Consider the following 16241-nt stretch of genomic DNA (forward strand, 5'->3'; position numbering starts at 1 on the left):
TCAGGCCCCTGGGCTGGTGTATGACAGAGCAGGGTTTCAAAGATCAGTCTGTTGGACTCCAAAACCCACGCATTTCCTGCCCCATCTGCCCTGTGCAGAGTGCCACGGGAGAGACTGAGAGGGGCGAGCCAGGACCCTTGACTTCAGGGGTTCATGGAGGCAAAGACAGGGGAAGAGCTGGAGGCAGTTGCCAGGACAAAGGGACGTTGTAAGCAGAGGTGGAAAGCAAAGCTCAGCCAAGACACAGAGTTAGTGTCAGGGAGCACGGGGACATAAAGCTGGAAGCCAGTTGGTGGGGGTCTTTCACTGCCACATCAGGAATCTCAGAATTCATCCAGGAAGCAGCGGGAAACCACTGAGGCCTGAGCACTGGAGAGTGTGACAGCAATTAGGATATACAGGGCCACCACGCACAGTTGCATGGTTCTGCATTTCTCAAGGAACTCAGACAAAGCAATGAACAGGGGATGAAATTCAGATGCAGTACTCCAAGTCACACGGAGGCATCAGACAGGCTGCTAAGGTCAATGTGCTGGAACTTTCTGTCTCAGAACTCCTGTGCACTCTTAAAATTTTCCTGAGGGCCTTAAATAGCTCTTGTTTATGTGGACTGCATCTCTCATTATTTACCACTTTAGAAACTGAAACAGAAAATTTTACAGCACCAGAATACATTAGCACAAATTCCATTAGCCATCAGAGCAATGATGTTATCGCATGTCACACTGTCACTGGAAAACTCCACTGTACCCTGGCTTAAGGATGAGAGTGAAAAGGGCAAATGATGTCTTACCATTGCTATGAAAAAACTGTACTGCACAGTCTCCCTGGAAAGCTTGGGGTCACCCAAACCACCATTTGAGAACTATCGACTAGTAAATAAAAACCTAGAATAAACTGGGGAAAGGAACAGAGAGCACACAGTAAACAGCACAAGGAACACAAAACACTACTGCACGTTTTGTGGAGGCAGAAGAAAAGGAAATGTGGAAGGTGATATTTGAAGCTTCCGGAGACAGGAAGTCAGTGGTGGAGAAAACTGGTTGGTTGAATGCAGCAGAGAAGGGATCCATGGAAAGGAGGAGCAGAGGAGTGAGGACAGGGCGGAGAGCAATTATGAGATCCAGATCCTAGAGGAGGAAAGGAACAGATGAGTCAAAAGGCCTTGCAGATGTTTGCCTTAAGCAAGATGGCAGAGAGACGTGATGAAGAAGAGAGGGAAAGTAGGAGAAACTGACAGAGAAATAAGAGAATAACAGTATTTGCATTGTACGTGGTATGGTGACTACACTGTGCCCCATGTCCTACACACACTACACCTCACTTAACCCTCACAAGGAGGAAGCAAGAGGAAGAAAGGGGACATCTGACGGTATCCTTAGGAAAGTAGGAAGTCAGAGTCAGATGAGAAAAAAGTAAGACCCCCATGAGACAAATAACTAAAGCAAAAAGGTCAGTATCGACAGAGAAAGAGAGAGAGAGAGAGAGAGAGAGAGAGGAGAAAGAAGAAAGAAAAGAAAGAAAGAAAGAAAGAAAGAAAGAAAGAAAGAAAGAAAGAAAGAAAGAAAGAAAGAAAGAAAGGAAAGAAAGAAAGAAAGAAAGAAAGAAAGAAAGAAAGAAAGAAAGAAAGAAAGAAAGAAAGAAAGAAAGAAAGAAAGGAAAGAAAGAAAGAAAGAAAGAAAGAGAGAGAGAAAGAAAAAGAAAGGTAGGGAAGGAGAAAAGAAAGAAAGAAGGGAGGGAGGGAGGGAAGTCAAATTATTATCAAGTCTGTGTAAGGAAAAGGAAAGCCTGAGGTGGAGGGATTTGGACCCCCACTGCTGGGCTGCGAGGAGAGGCCTGGCAGCCCTGTTGGACAACACAGAGGGCCCAGATGCTTAAATATGTACAAACTGAACCAGGTCAGCCTGGTTGTTCCCAGCTGCTCACTTGACAAGATGTGGCCATTCATTATGAAGCAGGTGTAAAAATACAAATTATCCACCTGCGTTGAAAAGAGGAGACAAGTGAGGAGCTTGGCAGGGCTGCCTCAAGCCACACACACTTGATGCAGTCCTGCCTGCCTCATGTTGGAGGCTGGCCGCAGCACATCCCAACATCCCAGTGGCCCCTCAGAGGCAGACGGTGCCAGTGTGTCCTGAGGCTGGCAGGAGAATTAGCTGAGAAGTTTGGGATGTGCCAGGCACGACTCAGTAACAGTTCATTTCCTTCCATCCTTGCCCTCCAGGGCCCTGTGTGCAGGACCACATCCAGCCAGAGGGATGCACCTTGAGATCTGGTTCTTCACTGCAATCCAGAGTCTCCTGGAAACTATGAAGAACCTTGGAGTCTTCTCCTCTGAGAGAACAAAACAAACAAGCAGAATGCATTTTGAGTCTTTTTTTTCTCGGCCATACTGGGGTTTGGACTCAGGGCCTTGGGCTTGCCAGGCACGTGCTCTACCACTTGAGCCACTCCACCAGCCCTTTCTGTGGTTGATTTGTTCGTCATGGGCCTGGGATTTGAACTCTGGGCTTCATGATTGCAAAGCAGACACTCTACAGCTTAAGCCCCACCTCCAGTCCTGTGTTGGTTATGTTCAACATAGGGGTTTCACTTTTTCCCAGGCTAGCCCGAACCACAATCCTCCTGTTGTGCTCCCCTGCATAGGAGCATGCCATCAGGCCTAGCCATTGGTTGAAATCAGGTCTCACAAACAGTTTTTTTGTCCAAGGGCTGGCCTCAAACTGTGATCCTCTGATCCATCTCTGCCTCCCAAGTAGCTTGCATTATGGGGTTGAGTCACCAGGCCCAGCTGCATTTTGAGTCTTAAACAGTGGCACCTGGACATCCTGATGGGCAAATCCACAATTGCCTTTATATGCAGATGGGGGAGAAGCAGAGACAAGCAATCCTGGATCTAAATGGCACCGCCCATTCAGTGCCCTCTCCCCAAACCAGTGCTGGGCTTCAGTCAGGGTTTGGGGGCAGATTTGCAGAGCTGAAAGCATGGCTCTCTGTGCTCCATTAATAATGCAGGCTGCCCCATGAATAATGCAGCAGAACTGCTTCAGGGCACAGCTTACCACGCAAGGCCCAGCCCTTGCCCCCAGATGGCCCAGGGCCTAATCACAGGCCCGTGCGGGCTTCCCATAGATTAACTCAGTCCATCCAGGCCCAGCACACAAACACTGTGCAGTGCAGCTAAGGCCATGACTGCATTGATGCATTGAAACATTGATTCCTCACCAGTCATCACCCGGGGAACTTTCTTATCACTTCTTCAGCATCAGCGTGACCAGTGGTAATCCTGGGGCCACTGTCACAGAGCAAAGGACACACAGCAGAGGCCTCCTTGAGATAACAACAGTCAGGTGGCAGAAAAGATATGAAAGATCTAAGCAGAGCTAGCTATGTCACTTTGAGCAAACATAACGGGTTGAATTATACCCTCCAAAAGACAAGTCCAAGTCCTAGCCCCAGTACCTTCTTTGGAAATAGAGTCTTTGCAATAAAACCAAGGATAAAGGAAAGAGATCACTCTGGATTTCAGGTAGGCCCTAACCCCAAAGACTGGAGTCCTTGTAAGAGAGAGAATAGGGGGGTGAAGGATAAGGAAACAGGGACATCAGTCACGGGAGAAAGAGGCAGAGGCTGCACCAGTGTGGTGGTCACAAGCTAAAAGCACCAGGAGCCATGGCTGGAAAAGGGAAGGAAGAAGTCAGCCCCAGGCCCTTTGAAGGGAAGGCACACACCCTGAGTTAGATTTCTAGCCTCCAGAACACCGAAAAAATAATTTTCTGTTGTTTCATGCCACCACGTTTGTGGCAATTCATCCAGGCAGCACTAAGAAATGAGGACTGCACATAACTTAATTCTCCAAGGCTCTGGTTTAATATCTGTAAAATGGGGAGGACTGCATTCCACATTTCTTCTTCATAAAGTTATTGAGAGAATTAGTGATAATAGGCCTGTCTTGTGAACTAAAGGGGTGCTATAAAGAGGCCAGAAGTGATTATTGTAGTAATACTGTTATTAAAATAGTTGTTTAGTGATTTCTCTGAGAGCTTTCAGAGTCATCATGGCCAAGACAGGAAGGAGGAAGGTGTCAGGCTCAGCCCAATCCCATCTCCTATACTCAGTTAATATTTTACCAAGTCAATTAAATCTGCAAATTATACCAGAGGTAATTATCACTTTGCTTTAAGAAAATGAAATATTCCAATCTATTTTAATCACGTCTGCTCCATGCATGCAGGGTATGAAGAAAAGCCTGCTTGAGATGCATTAAAGGTCCTTAGGGTATTTCTGGAGGGCTTCCATGCTGTGGGTTGATATCCTCTGGTGCCTCTTGCCAGGGCCTAAATGGTACCATGGGATTCAAAATCCAGGCTTCTTTTCTCCCTAATTTTTTTCTCCCTAATTCATTTCTTTAGTTCTGAGACAATCTCTCTGATTCTTGCTCTGATTTTTGGACAGACAGTTGTAATCTTCTCTGTCAGTAAAATAAGTAACACCATCTTACCAGAACCAGAAATTTCTGAGAGCACTGTGCTATGCCAGGCCAGAGTCCTTCAAATTGGTATCATTGAAATAGTACTGGCTACTCCAAAGCAAGTCTTAAAAGGTGCTCCTGTTGTGCTCAGTTGGAGGAGTACCACCTTACACTAGTGGGAGACTGTGAGCCCCTCCCCCTCAGCTGACAAAAGTAAATGACAGAATGTACAAACCCTGAGATGGTTTGGGTTTTTTTTCCTGTGATTCCACTTGGGAGCCGCCATCTTGAAAGTGACTTCCAGAAGGAAATGCAAAGCCTATAGGGTGCGTTGCTGAGTTGGGTAAGGGAAAGAGTATGGTCTTTGGAAACAGCACAGCCAAGTGGTGGTTAATGCCAAAAACCATAATACTAATCCCTGGATTTACCATTTTCCAGCCATGTGATGTTGGTGTATTTATTTGACCTGGCCAAGTCTCAAGTCCCTCACTTGTAAATCTGGTTATAATAAAAGATCCCTTGTGAGAATGTTCCAAGGAATTCATATACATTAGGTGCTCAATATGTGCCTCTTCCTTCTGCTATTCCACTGGAAATGCCATAGACACTCAGCCTTTCCAACGGGGGGTGTCTCAACAGTCAACTGTGCCTTCAAGGATCATTTGGTTGGGGACAGGCTGGTTGGGGACAGGCTGGTTGGGGACATGGCAGAGATGTCAAGAGAGATCCTCCATGACAGCAGGAAATGTGCTATGAAATTACTAAATACCCTATTTGCCCCTTCTGTTCTTGTAGACAGTCACTTAAAGCCTCACACTTCTGGCTTATGACTTTCCTGGCTGCCATAGCACACAAAGCCCTTTCTCTTCCAAGGCCAAAACTCTTTCTTCCTGAAAATACCAGACCCATTCCCACACCCCAGCCCACAGGCTCCATCAGGCAGACCCTGGCAGTCTAGATGGCTCATGGCAGATGGCGCCATGTGGACTAATCAAGACATCGGACAAGAAAATACTACCCTCTCTTGCATTTGCCAGGAACTGGAATTGTTTGGATTTTAATCATAGCCACAGCTAAGAGCCAATGTGAGGCCCCTCCAGCCAAAAGATAAAGTTTCCACTCTCAACATTCAATTTTTCCTCAAAAAATAGACCCCTACAGGGTGATTGCTCTGTAGAGGGGCGCTTCTTTATTCTCCAATGTAATTTTTTCTTACTTAACAATATGATAGAAATAAAATGCTCTATAGACCTGGTGCACTCACACGCTGACTCACACTGGAAGGAATGTCTTCATTCCTGCATAAGTTACATCTAGCTCACTAGTATATTGATCCTGGCAAAGATGAATGCAGAATCCCATGATCCTCTGGGAGAAATCTGACATTGCCTTTAAATATATATCCATAGAACAACTGTTTCCAAGCCTCCATGAAACAGGTCATCAGGGCAGCACACCATTGATTTCATATACAACGATTTTCTTAGAAAGAACACTGAACATTTTCTTAATATTTCAGCTAACAGCAGACCCTAGATATCCCCTGGAGGAACACTGTCCCTGGCCTCCCCCAAATGAAGGGGCAGGCATCCCAAGAGAACTGGATGCAAGACTCCCAAGAAAGAGAGCCCTCTGGGTAATTTAAGGAAGAACTAGTGCGCTTTTTCAAAGTTATTGTAGAATATATCATTATATTGGAAACAGATTAAAAAAAGTTGAGTGATGGTGGAACATAGCAGTCTAGGCTTTGAAACTACATGTACAACTTATTCAATAGGTGACCTTAAACAAGCTACTTAGCCTTGCCAAATACCTCAATGTCTTCCAACGTGAAGTGGTAGCAATAATTCCTACCTTACAAAAGTGACATAAGGATTAAGTGAAATAATGGACATCATTTAATAGATTACTTGGCACAGTACCTGGCCCAGAGGAAGTGCTCAGAAATTACTGTTAGAAATAATTATAGAAGTCATGTTAATTTACCTCTTTTCCACCTACAAAAATGGGAATGAATATAACTGTATGTTGTATAACCATCTAACATTTAGATGTCTATTGGGGAGGACAGTGTTTTATAAACAAGTATACATTTACCTTTTTCCTAGCTCAGGTAGAAATTTTTATTTGTGTCAGAGAGGTACAATTCAAAAGAACATACCCACAGAAGTTTTATCCTAAAGTCCTCAACACTTTTGTTTTTTTGAGACTGGGTCTCACTGTGTAGCCCAGGCTGGCCTCGAACTCTCAATTGTCTTACCTCTACCTCCTGTGTGCTAGGATTATAGGCAAGTGCCACCACACCCAGCTCCAACACTTTTATATAGACTTCTGTATTTCTTATCTGGAATGGCTTTTTGAAGCATCATGTTGGCAAGAACAATATACAAAGTTGTCACAGGGTGATAAGCCATTCCCATTCCCGCAGCTGGTCTAAAAAGGTAAGGTTATAACTCATCCATGAACTTGGGGCTTGCCAGGTGGAAGAAGAACAAGTTGAAAGGCCAATAGCCTAGGCAGAAGCCCAAGGTCATTGCTTCTTGGTAAACACAGTAAAGCAATCTGCATTCAGCAAATTGGGATCTGAGTCACCAAGTAAAAGGGAACACATGAGCAGTGTCTCTGAAGCCTTGTCTCCCTAACTTCATCCATGCCTCAGTTCCTTTGCAATTTATTCCTTGATTTATTCCCTCAATATAATATGTTGTCCTTCATGCACAGAGATGACCCTGATGACTCACACATCAACATGAGTTATTTTTTCCAGCAGTGATCACGAATTTTCATTCATCCAGGCAACATTTGTTTGCACAAAATGGCTGGCTGGGGTAGGAGAGCGTTGATCAACCTTGGAATGCATCAGGGCTAAGCAGTCCACACACAGATTAAATAAATGCACACTCTTCCCTGAATTCCTGTACTTCAAGCCAAGTAAATTGAAAGAGATCATAAGTGGCAAAAAGGATATGCAATCTGAAAAACAGAGGCCTGGGTTCAAGTCCCAGCTCTACCAGTTCCTAGCAATGCAATCACGATTGATTTTTCAAGGCCTTTCTCAGGCTCAGAGTCCTCATCTATAAAATTCAGAGAATAATAATCCCTACTTCCCATGACTCTTGGGATGAGAAATCTAAGGTCACAAAACTCAGTCCTTTAGTGCTAAGAGGTGAGAGCCTATCTTCTGAAGTAGATTGTGCTCCGAAAGCCCATCAGAAGGCAAGCACTGGAGTGGATCGCTCTCACTGAACATGGTACACTCAATGCCATCCAACCCAAGCAGTCTCTTCAGGTATATGCCCAGCCTCAGGTAACTCCAGTGCTTGACACTTGTTCCCACCCAACCATTACCACCACTTCACCACCTGGACAGGCTTCAAAACCAACTTACAATTCCCGAAGACTCAGAGTCTGGAAGAGCTGCCATGAGAGGGTGGTGAGCCGGTTGCTTGACAGGTTTCTGCAAGATAGACAAATAAAGGGAAGTCAGAGGACAGCTCTGGCATCAGTGACTTGACAGTGACTTGCTCATTTCACTGGAGCTTCTCTTTGTCGTTCTTTTTTTTCTCCACTCTAAACTACCGAGGAAGGGCTAGGGACGTGGGTCAATAGGCGAGCACCCGCCTGGTAAAGAGAAGGCAATGAATTCAAATCCTAGTGCAAAAAAAAAAATTAAAAAAAAAAACCCAGAACATCTGCTAACAGTCCAGATCACAGATCTGTTTTGGAGAGGATTCTGAAGCCTTTAAAGGGCAGGTTTTTACAAATCAAAGAAACAATAAAACTTGTTTATTTCCCCCCATATCCTCTCCCTGTAATGAAAGTTCAGAAGCCGGTTTGAAGCTACCCTTCTCTAAAGGACAAAGAATTCTGAATGTATACAAGCCAACCAGAATTCTTCACATTCACACAGGTTTGAAAACTCTGCAGGTCACCTACAGTTCTTTCTAGCCTGCTCCTCCCCCTGCAAACATGTCCATCAGTTAGATCAAGACATCAGCCTTTTGTTCACACGTCTGTTCTCCTAATGGCTATTTAATTGTTCTCATTAGGATGTACAGTGGAAGGGAGCAGCTATTAGTCTTTGGAATAAAAGAAGAAACACACCCACGGTTATTACTTTGCCAGGCTCAACAAACAACTTTTGATGGGATAACAGCCCTTAAAGGCAGCAGTTAGACACTGCTAGAATCGAAGTGGGACCCCAGGAACAATGTAGTCATCAGCTGATGGAACTGATGGCTGTGTTGATTCCATTCAGGTAAATATCTCTCCACACACACAGGCATGTGTATATTTGTGTCTATTAAAGATGTAGGTAACAAATGCAAACACAGACTTGTTTATAAAAACACATATGCTTACATATGTATCTATATTTAGATGACTTTACAGAAAATATCAATTGAAAGTCAAATATAGGTTCTACTGAGTAATGAGAGGAAGACACTGAGGGGAAAGATAAGGTACCTCTAAAACCTTGTATTCAAGTTACAAATGAATAAGGAAGTAACTGATGTGGGAGGGGGAGAGATGCTGTACTCAGCATTTTCTGTTCAAGTCCTTGAGCCTCATGGAGCTCTCCAGGACGGTCCCAACAGAGCTCACCCTACCTCCTTTCTGCAGGGCTGAGAGCTCTGGATTGCCAGCAAATGCTCACTAAGGGTCCGTGAACCTAAGCCATCCATGAGTCTCTGCTTCATAAAACCCCTGAAGATTGGGAGTCATTCCTACAAACTTCCACCAGTCTCACCAATCAGAGGGAAGGGAGGGGGAGGAGAAGAACTGCAAAGAGACCATTTAAGGACCAAGATCCTTGCAGTGCGGTCTCTTGCTTGGAGGGATACATCAGGGGGTCCAGTATTGTCCTCAGAGTCACTGCCCCACCTAGCTAGTAGACAAGGAGCTCAGAACTTGGGGTCAAGGACAGCAGGTTTCAGTACCACTCTCTAAGTCTCTGCTGCCATTAGCCTATATGGTATTTAATAAATCTGAGTACTTAAATCATCCAGGCAGAAATCTCTCTCCCCTCTCCCCTTTCCCCTCTTCTCTCTCCCCTCTCCCCTCTCCCCTCTCCTCTCACTCCTTCTTCTTCCCCCACCCCATCCCTGTCTCCCTACTGTCTACACACAATAGTATCCTTGGAGGCAAAAGGTGAGCAAGCTCCAGACTTGTAACTCCACAAAGGAATCCACCAGACTTTGGGAAGACCTCCAGCCTCTGCCTGTACTTCCGCACCCCACTCTAGCACTCCCTTAAACAAAGCCCATGGTTCTAAAGCCAAGCCACAGCAGCCTGCAAGGGCTCAGCAGCCAGGCTCCTTGAACCTTGGGAAGCACGCCCCTAGCAAGACACAAGACATAAGCAACCAGCAGGACAAGCAGCTAGGAAGGCAGGGGCATCCCAGGTGCCCAGGGCAGCTTGCTCCTCCTAAGGGAGGAGAGGCAGGCAGCCTGCCAGGAGTTCTGGGGAGCCCCAGGCAGAGAGCAGGCTGCCAGCAATGTCCTCTCACAAAGGTCATGCTTTGCTACATCAGGCAGAAATGTCAAGAGAAAATTGGATTCTGAAAGAGAGAAAATAACAGGCTTTCTGGGCAAATAAAGAATAAGAAATAGCATTATCTCCTACTTATTACAAGTTAAAGGAGGGTGGGGGCCTGGGACACCTCGTAAAGGGGAGGTAGGCTCCTATTCTCTTGGGATGTCTCAGCTTCGTCTCCTGTCCTCTCTTTCTCCACCCACCGAACCCCAGTGGTAAGAGAGGGGTCGCTTGGATTCCCCCCAGCTCTGTGTCCAAATGGAGCAACCACTGAAGTGGAGTGCTCAGGCATCTATCCACACAGCTAGACAGACCTGTGCATGTTCCCAGACAGAGGGACACTGTATTGCACGAGTCCAGAAAGAGTTCAGTGTGCAGAATCTGCGTGGCTATTCCCAGTGCCCTACCAGACACAAAAGAGAAGCACCTAGCCCTGAAGACAAACATCCACAGAAAAGACAAGAAGTAAGGCAAACAAGTCCACCACCTGCACACACACACACACACACACACAAAATCAGGGAATGGGTCTGGTACAGAATAAATGGGGGAAAGTCGAGGCACAGGTCTTCACTAGGGCTTACCACCCACTCAGAACTCACTGCCTTAATTTTCCATCTAGCTGGTGTTTTACCTGTGTTCATCTGTCACCAGTTATTGATGAGCTGGTTACCCTGCTCATCAGACAAGAGTTTAATTAAGAACCATCCTTCTTCTAAGCGCAAATGGCAGCCTCCTCCTGGTGCCTCCTCCTTGGCAGATCCATTATCACCTACCTCTGACTTCTGCTTGGGTCAATGGCCAGTGTCCAAGCCACCTGACCATTGAATTAATTGGGTGAGCAAGATTTTACAAGACGATGCATCAAGTGCTTCCCAAACTCAAGCTCCATGACATCGTCCCTGCTGTCTCTCATCTGAGGCTCCCAGACAAAGCCATTAATTTTGTCCTGCACAACTGGCTAACTCACAGCCAGACTCTGGGGTCCAGAGATAATAAACAATGGTGATGTGGCTACTGGGTGTCTGGGAGCAAGTAACCAGACACACATATGATCAAGCTCAGGGCCCTGAGGACCAGCAGGACAGAGATGTCTCATCCTGCATTAACTGTGTAGTCAACAGAGATCCTTCCAGGCCACTCCCCTCTGACTAGCAGAACTCTCACAGGTTAAGAAGTACCAGGACTTTAAGCAGGAATGGAGTCCCATCACCGGAGAGGATGTCACCCTCTACCCTAGGACCCCTATTGCTTTACAAAAGGGTCAGCAAGATGGATCCTATTGCCAAGAGGAAAAAGAAAAAAAACAGGTAAGTTCTTCTGTTACCCTAAACATATGACACCATTGGGGACTGAGAGTTAAGAAGGGGACAAAAGGCAGCATCTTAAAGAAGTGATCCTGAAGATGGAAGGCTTCACAGACTTCCTGAATTAAGACTGCGGCTGGTACTAAGAGCCAGTAGCTCATGCCTGTAATCCTAGCTACTTGGGAGGCTAAGATCAGGAGAACCATGATTGGAGGCCAGCCCCCATATCTAAAACAACCTGAGTAAAACAGACTGGAAGTATGGCTCAAGCAGCACATCTCCTGCTTGAAAGCCCAGAGTTCAAACCATAATCCCACCCAAAAAAAAGAGAGAGAGAGAGAGTGGCACTGGTGGCTCATGCCTGTAATCCTAACTACTTGGGAGGCTGAGATGGGAGGATCACAGTTCAAGGCCAGTCCAGGCAAATAGTTTGTGAGACCCCATCTCCAAAATAACCAGAGCAAAATGGACTGGAGGTGTGGCTCAAGTGGTAGAGTAAAGCCCTGAGTTCAAATCCTAATCCCAGCAAAAAAAAAGAGTGGGGCTGGCATTTGGAAGTACCTCCTCCTCTATGACACAGGCAGGCCAGGAGCAGGTAGGTCTTAGGATTTGAGTGTATAAAGGATTTTTGGGGGCAGATGCCTACATCCCTGTGCTATTAACCCGGACTGCTCCATCCACACATTACTCAGCTCCATCCTGCCTGTCCAGGCCAGCATCACAGGCTTCCCTCCAACTTCTAGTTGCTCAGTCCATCTCTGCATCCCCTGGTCGCTCTTACTCGGGTCTATTATTATGGGCTGAATTGTATCCTCCCCACCAGATACACATATTAAAGTCCTGACTCCAGTACCTTAGAGATGGGGCATTTAAAGAAGTAATTAAAATTAATTGAAGTCACTAGGATAAGCCCAAATCCTAAATCACTGGTATCCTTATAAGAAGAGATATGGACACAGTGGACACAAAGGGAAAACCAGTAGAGACACAGGGAGAGGATAGCCATCTATAAGCCAAGAAGAGAGGCCTCAAAAGAAACCAAACTTGTTTATGCCTTGGTTTTATACTTGTAGCTCCAGAACTGTGAGGAAATAAATGTCTACTGTTGAAGTCACTCAGTCTGCGATACTGCATTATGGTAACCCTAGAGAACTCAGACACCTGTTCTCATTTGCCCTAAGGCCCTGATAGCCAAGTTGGTCACCCCCGACTGTGGTCCCTGAAAGACTCCAAGCCATGTTTTCCTGTCACTCCTCCTTCTGTCTCTGCATGGTAGTTCCAGGGAACCAGCCTCCCCACAAAGATCCAGCTGCTAAGACCCCATCTGCTATCTGTCCTCTTGTCCACCCCCTGGGTGTACTCCAGCCTCCTCCTGTAAAAATAATTATTGAAAGAGAACACAGAGAACCGCAAATACGCTCAGCTCACACCCCAGAGATAAATGCCACTGTCCCTGGCTTTTCCTGGAGCTGTCATTCTGCTGTTGCTTAAGCATCACATGTATGAGGTACACCCAACACAATTAACCAGAAAACCCCTGCCCAGCTCCCAGCCTGGGGCTTGCTGTCTGGCATCATCACGGTGCCGATCTTGTCTTTCCTCCACCAAGGCAACACTTCAAAAGGTGCATTTTTCCCTTCCTGAAGAGCTAACACCTTCTCAGCTATCTGTTTGTCCTCTTCTTTTTTTCCTCACATAAACGTGATCTCCTTGGTCTTTATCTTAATACATTCAGGATGCTATAACAAAATATAAACTAGGTGGCTTACGAACAACAGAAATTTATTTCTCAGAGTTCTATAGGCTTTTGGGGAGTCCAAGATCAAGGTGCTGGCAGATCACTGAAAAACACTGAAGGAAAAGTCAAATAAGGAAAATTCCCTGCTGCAGCAGGGAGTAGTTTGCAGAAAAGAAATAAGCCATGGGAGAAGGGCGGGGCCGGTATCTACTGCCCACTCTTCAAGGGCCAGGAACCCTCACCTCATCTGTCTTAACCCTCTGAGTTCTATGCACTTCCAGCCCCACACCAGAAGTGGCAGCACTCAGAGGAGCCCTAAGGTGGCAGTCATCTTCTCCTTGAACTGAACAGAGGAAGGGAGGGAGGGGAGGGCGGATGGAAGGAAGGGAGGGAGGGAGGGAGGGAGGGAGGGAGGGAGAAACACTTTTCCTCCAGTGTTTTTCAGGAAGGATGCACCATGTGGTCTCATCACCAGGGTCTGCTGCCAAGAAGACCCCACAAGCCACCCTCTCAAAAGCTATACCCATGACAAGGAAGCAGGAGCTACAGCCCAACCTTCTTCTTGAAGGCCAACACATATTTTTCTACATCGGTCAGATATTTGCTTTTCCCACAATTAAATTGCTGTAAAAGGGGGTGGGGTTAAGGCCATTTGAACCATTTTTATTCAACTAAATTACACTGGATGGCTCATTTAATGAACTTTAATGAAGCCAAAATGCTTTCTCTAATCAAATCTCAAGTGACGTGACTGGTGTCTTGACCCGAGATCAGGAGACTGGAGGCAACTTTCTCTATAAGGCTCTGTGCTGAGCTGCAAAGGGTTTCCCAGGGTGAGTTCCTGAGAATCAGAACCTACAGTATGTTCATGGGTATTGCGAGATGAAAAAAAAAAATTCTAATGCTTGAAAAATGTTATACTAAAGAAAATTAAACAGGCTTATCTACAACAGTATTTCTAAGTCTCAACTAAAAGAAGGATCTGGTTTACAGAATTCTCAAATTTATTGGGCCACAGAACCTTCTTGGTGGGGTATCTACTAAAAATATTATTGCATACAACATACGTAGAGGAATGACGGCCTAGTTCAGAGGTCTGCAAGCTGTAGCCTGCAGGCCAGCAGTCTGTTTTTGCAGTTTTATTGGAACATAGCCATTCCTACTCATTTATGTGCTGTCTGTGACGGCGCTCTAGGCAGAATAATGGTCCTCCAAAGAGATCCACCTCCTCATCCCCAGAATCTACGAATATGTTCATTTCTAAACATAGGGGACTTCACAGACCTGAGTAAGGACATGGACCATGGACCAGGGGAGAGAATTATCTTGTGGCTCCAATGTAACCACAAGGGCCCTTAAAAGTGAAAGAGGGAAGCAGAGAGCAAGTCAAAGAGAGAAATGACTGGGGAAGAACGGCAGAGAGAGATTCGATGTTGCTGGCTTTGAAGGTGGAGGAGGGGCTGCAAGTCAAAGAGTGTGCATAGCCTCTAGAAGTTGGAAACAGCCAAGAAACATGCTCTCCAGTGTCCACAAGGGAACACAGCCCTGTTGATGTCTTCATTTTAGCCCAAGGAGACCCATGGTAAACTTCAAAACCATGTAAGGGTAAGACAGTCATTCTTGCTGTCTTACATCATGAAATGTGTGTTAATTTGTTACAACAGCAACAGGAAACTAATACAGTCCACTTTCACATTAGCACAGCAGAGGTAAATAGTTATGATGGAGGCCAAATGACCCATAAAACCAAAAATATTCACTATCTGGCCCTTTACAGAAAAATCGCAGAAACCTCTGGTCTGAACCAGGACTTTTAATTTTGAGACACAGCCTGTAGCCCAGGCTGACCTCAACCTCATGATCCTCCTGCCTTAGCCTCCAGAGTACTGGGCTTATAGGCCTGTGCCACCACATCTGTCTAGACCAGCATTTTTTAACAGAAATTTAATATAAGCTGCATATACCATTGGAAATTTCCTAGTACTCTCATTTAAAAAGTGAAAAGAAGTAAATTGTAATAATACCCTTTCCTTAACTTGATATACCCAGAATGTCATCAACCCAATGCAGTCAATATAAAAATACTATAGAGATATTTCTCATTCTTTGGTTTTTGTAGTGAGTCTTTGAATTCTATGTTCATTTTATACTCACAGTATATCTCAATTTGAACCAGCCACATCTCAAGTGCTCAACAGCCATAGGTGCCAAAGGGTACCATATTGGAAAGCACAATTCTAGACCATAGTAAAACACAGGTGTTCACTGAGGTCCTCAATGGACAGGATAGCCACCATGTAGAAAAGTATATAACTACAAGCTTTCCAAAGTAAAATCAGGCTTGCTTTCCCCAGACACCCTCTGTCCCCAAATCTAGCAGTCAAGGTACTTGTTTTATGGAAAGTCAGTAATTCCAGTTGTCCCAGATACAACACAACACCACTGGATGCCAGAATCCTCTTGGATTGGAGAAACTCGGGTTAGAAAGAAAAAGAGGGCCAGGTCTTGCCACATGCTGAGTGGTATGGGGAAGGAGAGTGGCTGGTCACATGGGAGACCAATCTTGAGCCCAAAGAGCTGAATTTTCCAGAATACTCGGTCCATCTAATCAAGTGTAACCTTCACCTTGAAGTTCAAGTCCTACCATGAGATGGTCTCAACCTCCTGCTCCCTCACTGGTCTCTCACTGCCCATGCCCCTCCCATCCTTTATTCCCACCCACTACCTAGCCCTAAAGACCCACTGCAAACAAGATGGCGTCTCCCTGCTGGCTCTCCCAGACAGCTTCCTGACCATCTCCATCTGCACACCTGATATATTTTGAGCCCTTCACACTCTGGCTTCCCCATCCTGTAGGCAAGAGTCACTGATTCTCTCCTAGGATGGCTAGGGCCTCACACATTGAAATCTTCTGTCCCTCCTCTTTCTCCCACTGTATTTTCCCAGGCCTTGACCACAGCTCATGTCTCAGACTGGATGTCTTTGAATGCCAGCTGTCCATGTACCGCTCTCCCCCATCAGACTGCTTTTCTTGAAAGCAAAAAACATTTCTCTTCAATTTACATCCTTTGTAGCACCTGGAAACCAGTAAGTGCTCCATAAGTGTACATCACATTCAACAGAAGTTCCACAACTCTCAGTTATCCAAAGGAACCTAAAATGGATCTGTGTTCTCGAGGACACAGGAAGG

The 16241-nt window shown here is 45.6% G+C and overlaps 1 protein-coding gene across 7 annotated transcripts in view; it reads right to left on the reverse strand.

Annotated features, from left to right (window-relative positions):
- The window catches only part of Ntrk3 (neurotrophic receptor tyrosine kinase 3), a 378049-nt gene that overhangs the window by 271857 nt on the left and 89951 nt on the right, over nt 1–16241 (reverse strand). For all 7 annotated transcript variants that reach the window (XM_074061742.1, XM_074061740.1, XM_074061741.1 and 4 more), the window contains exon 4: nt 7860–7928. In XM_074061742.1, the coding sequence (XP_073917843.1) occupies nt 7860–7928 (69 nt within the window). The remainder of the gene's footprint in view (nt 1–7859; nt 7929–16241) is intronic.

The sequence above is a fragment of the Castor canadensis genome, chromosome 19 (assembly GCF_047511655.1).
Source record: "Castor canadensis chromosome 19, mCasCan1.hap1v2, whole genome shotgun sequence".
Classification (NCBI taxonomy): Eukaryota; Metazoa; Chordata; class Mammalia; order Rodentia; family Castoridae; genus Castor; species Castor canadensis.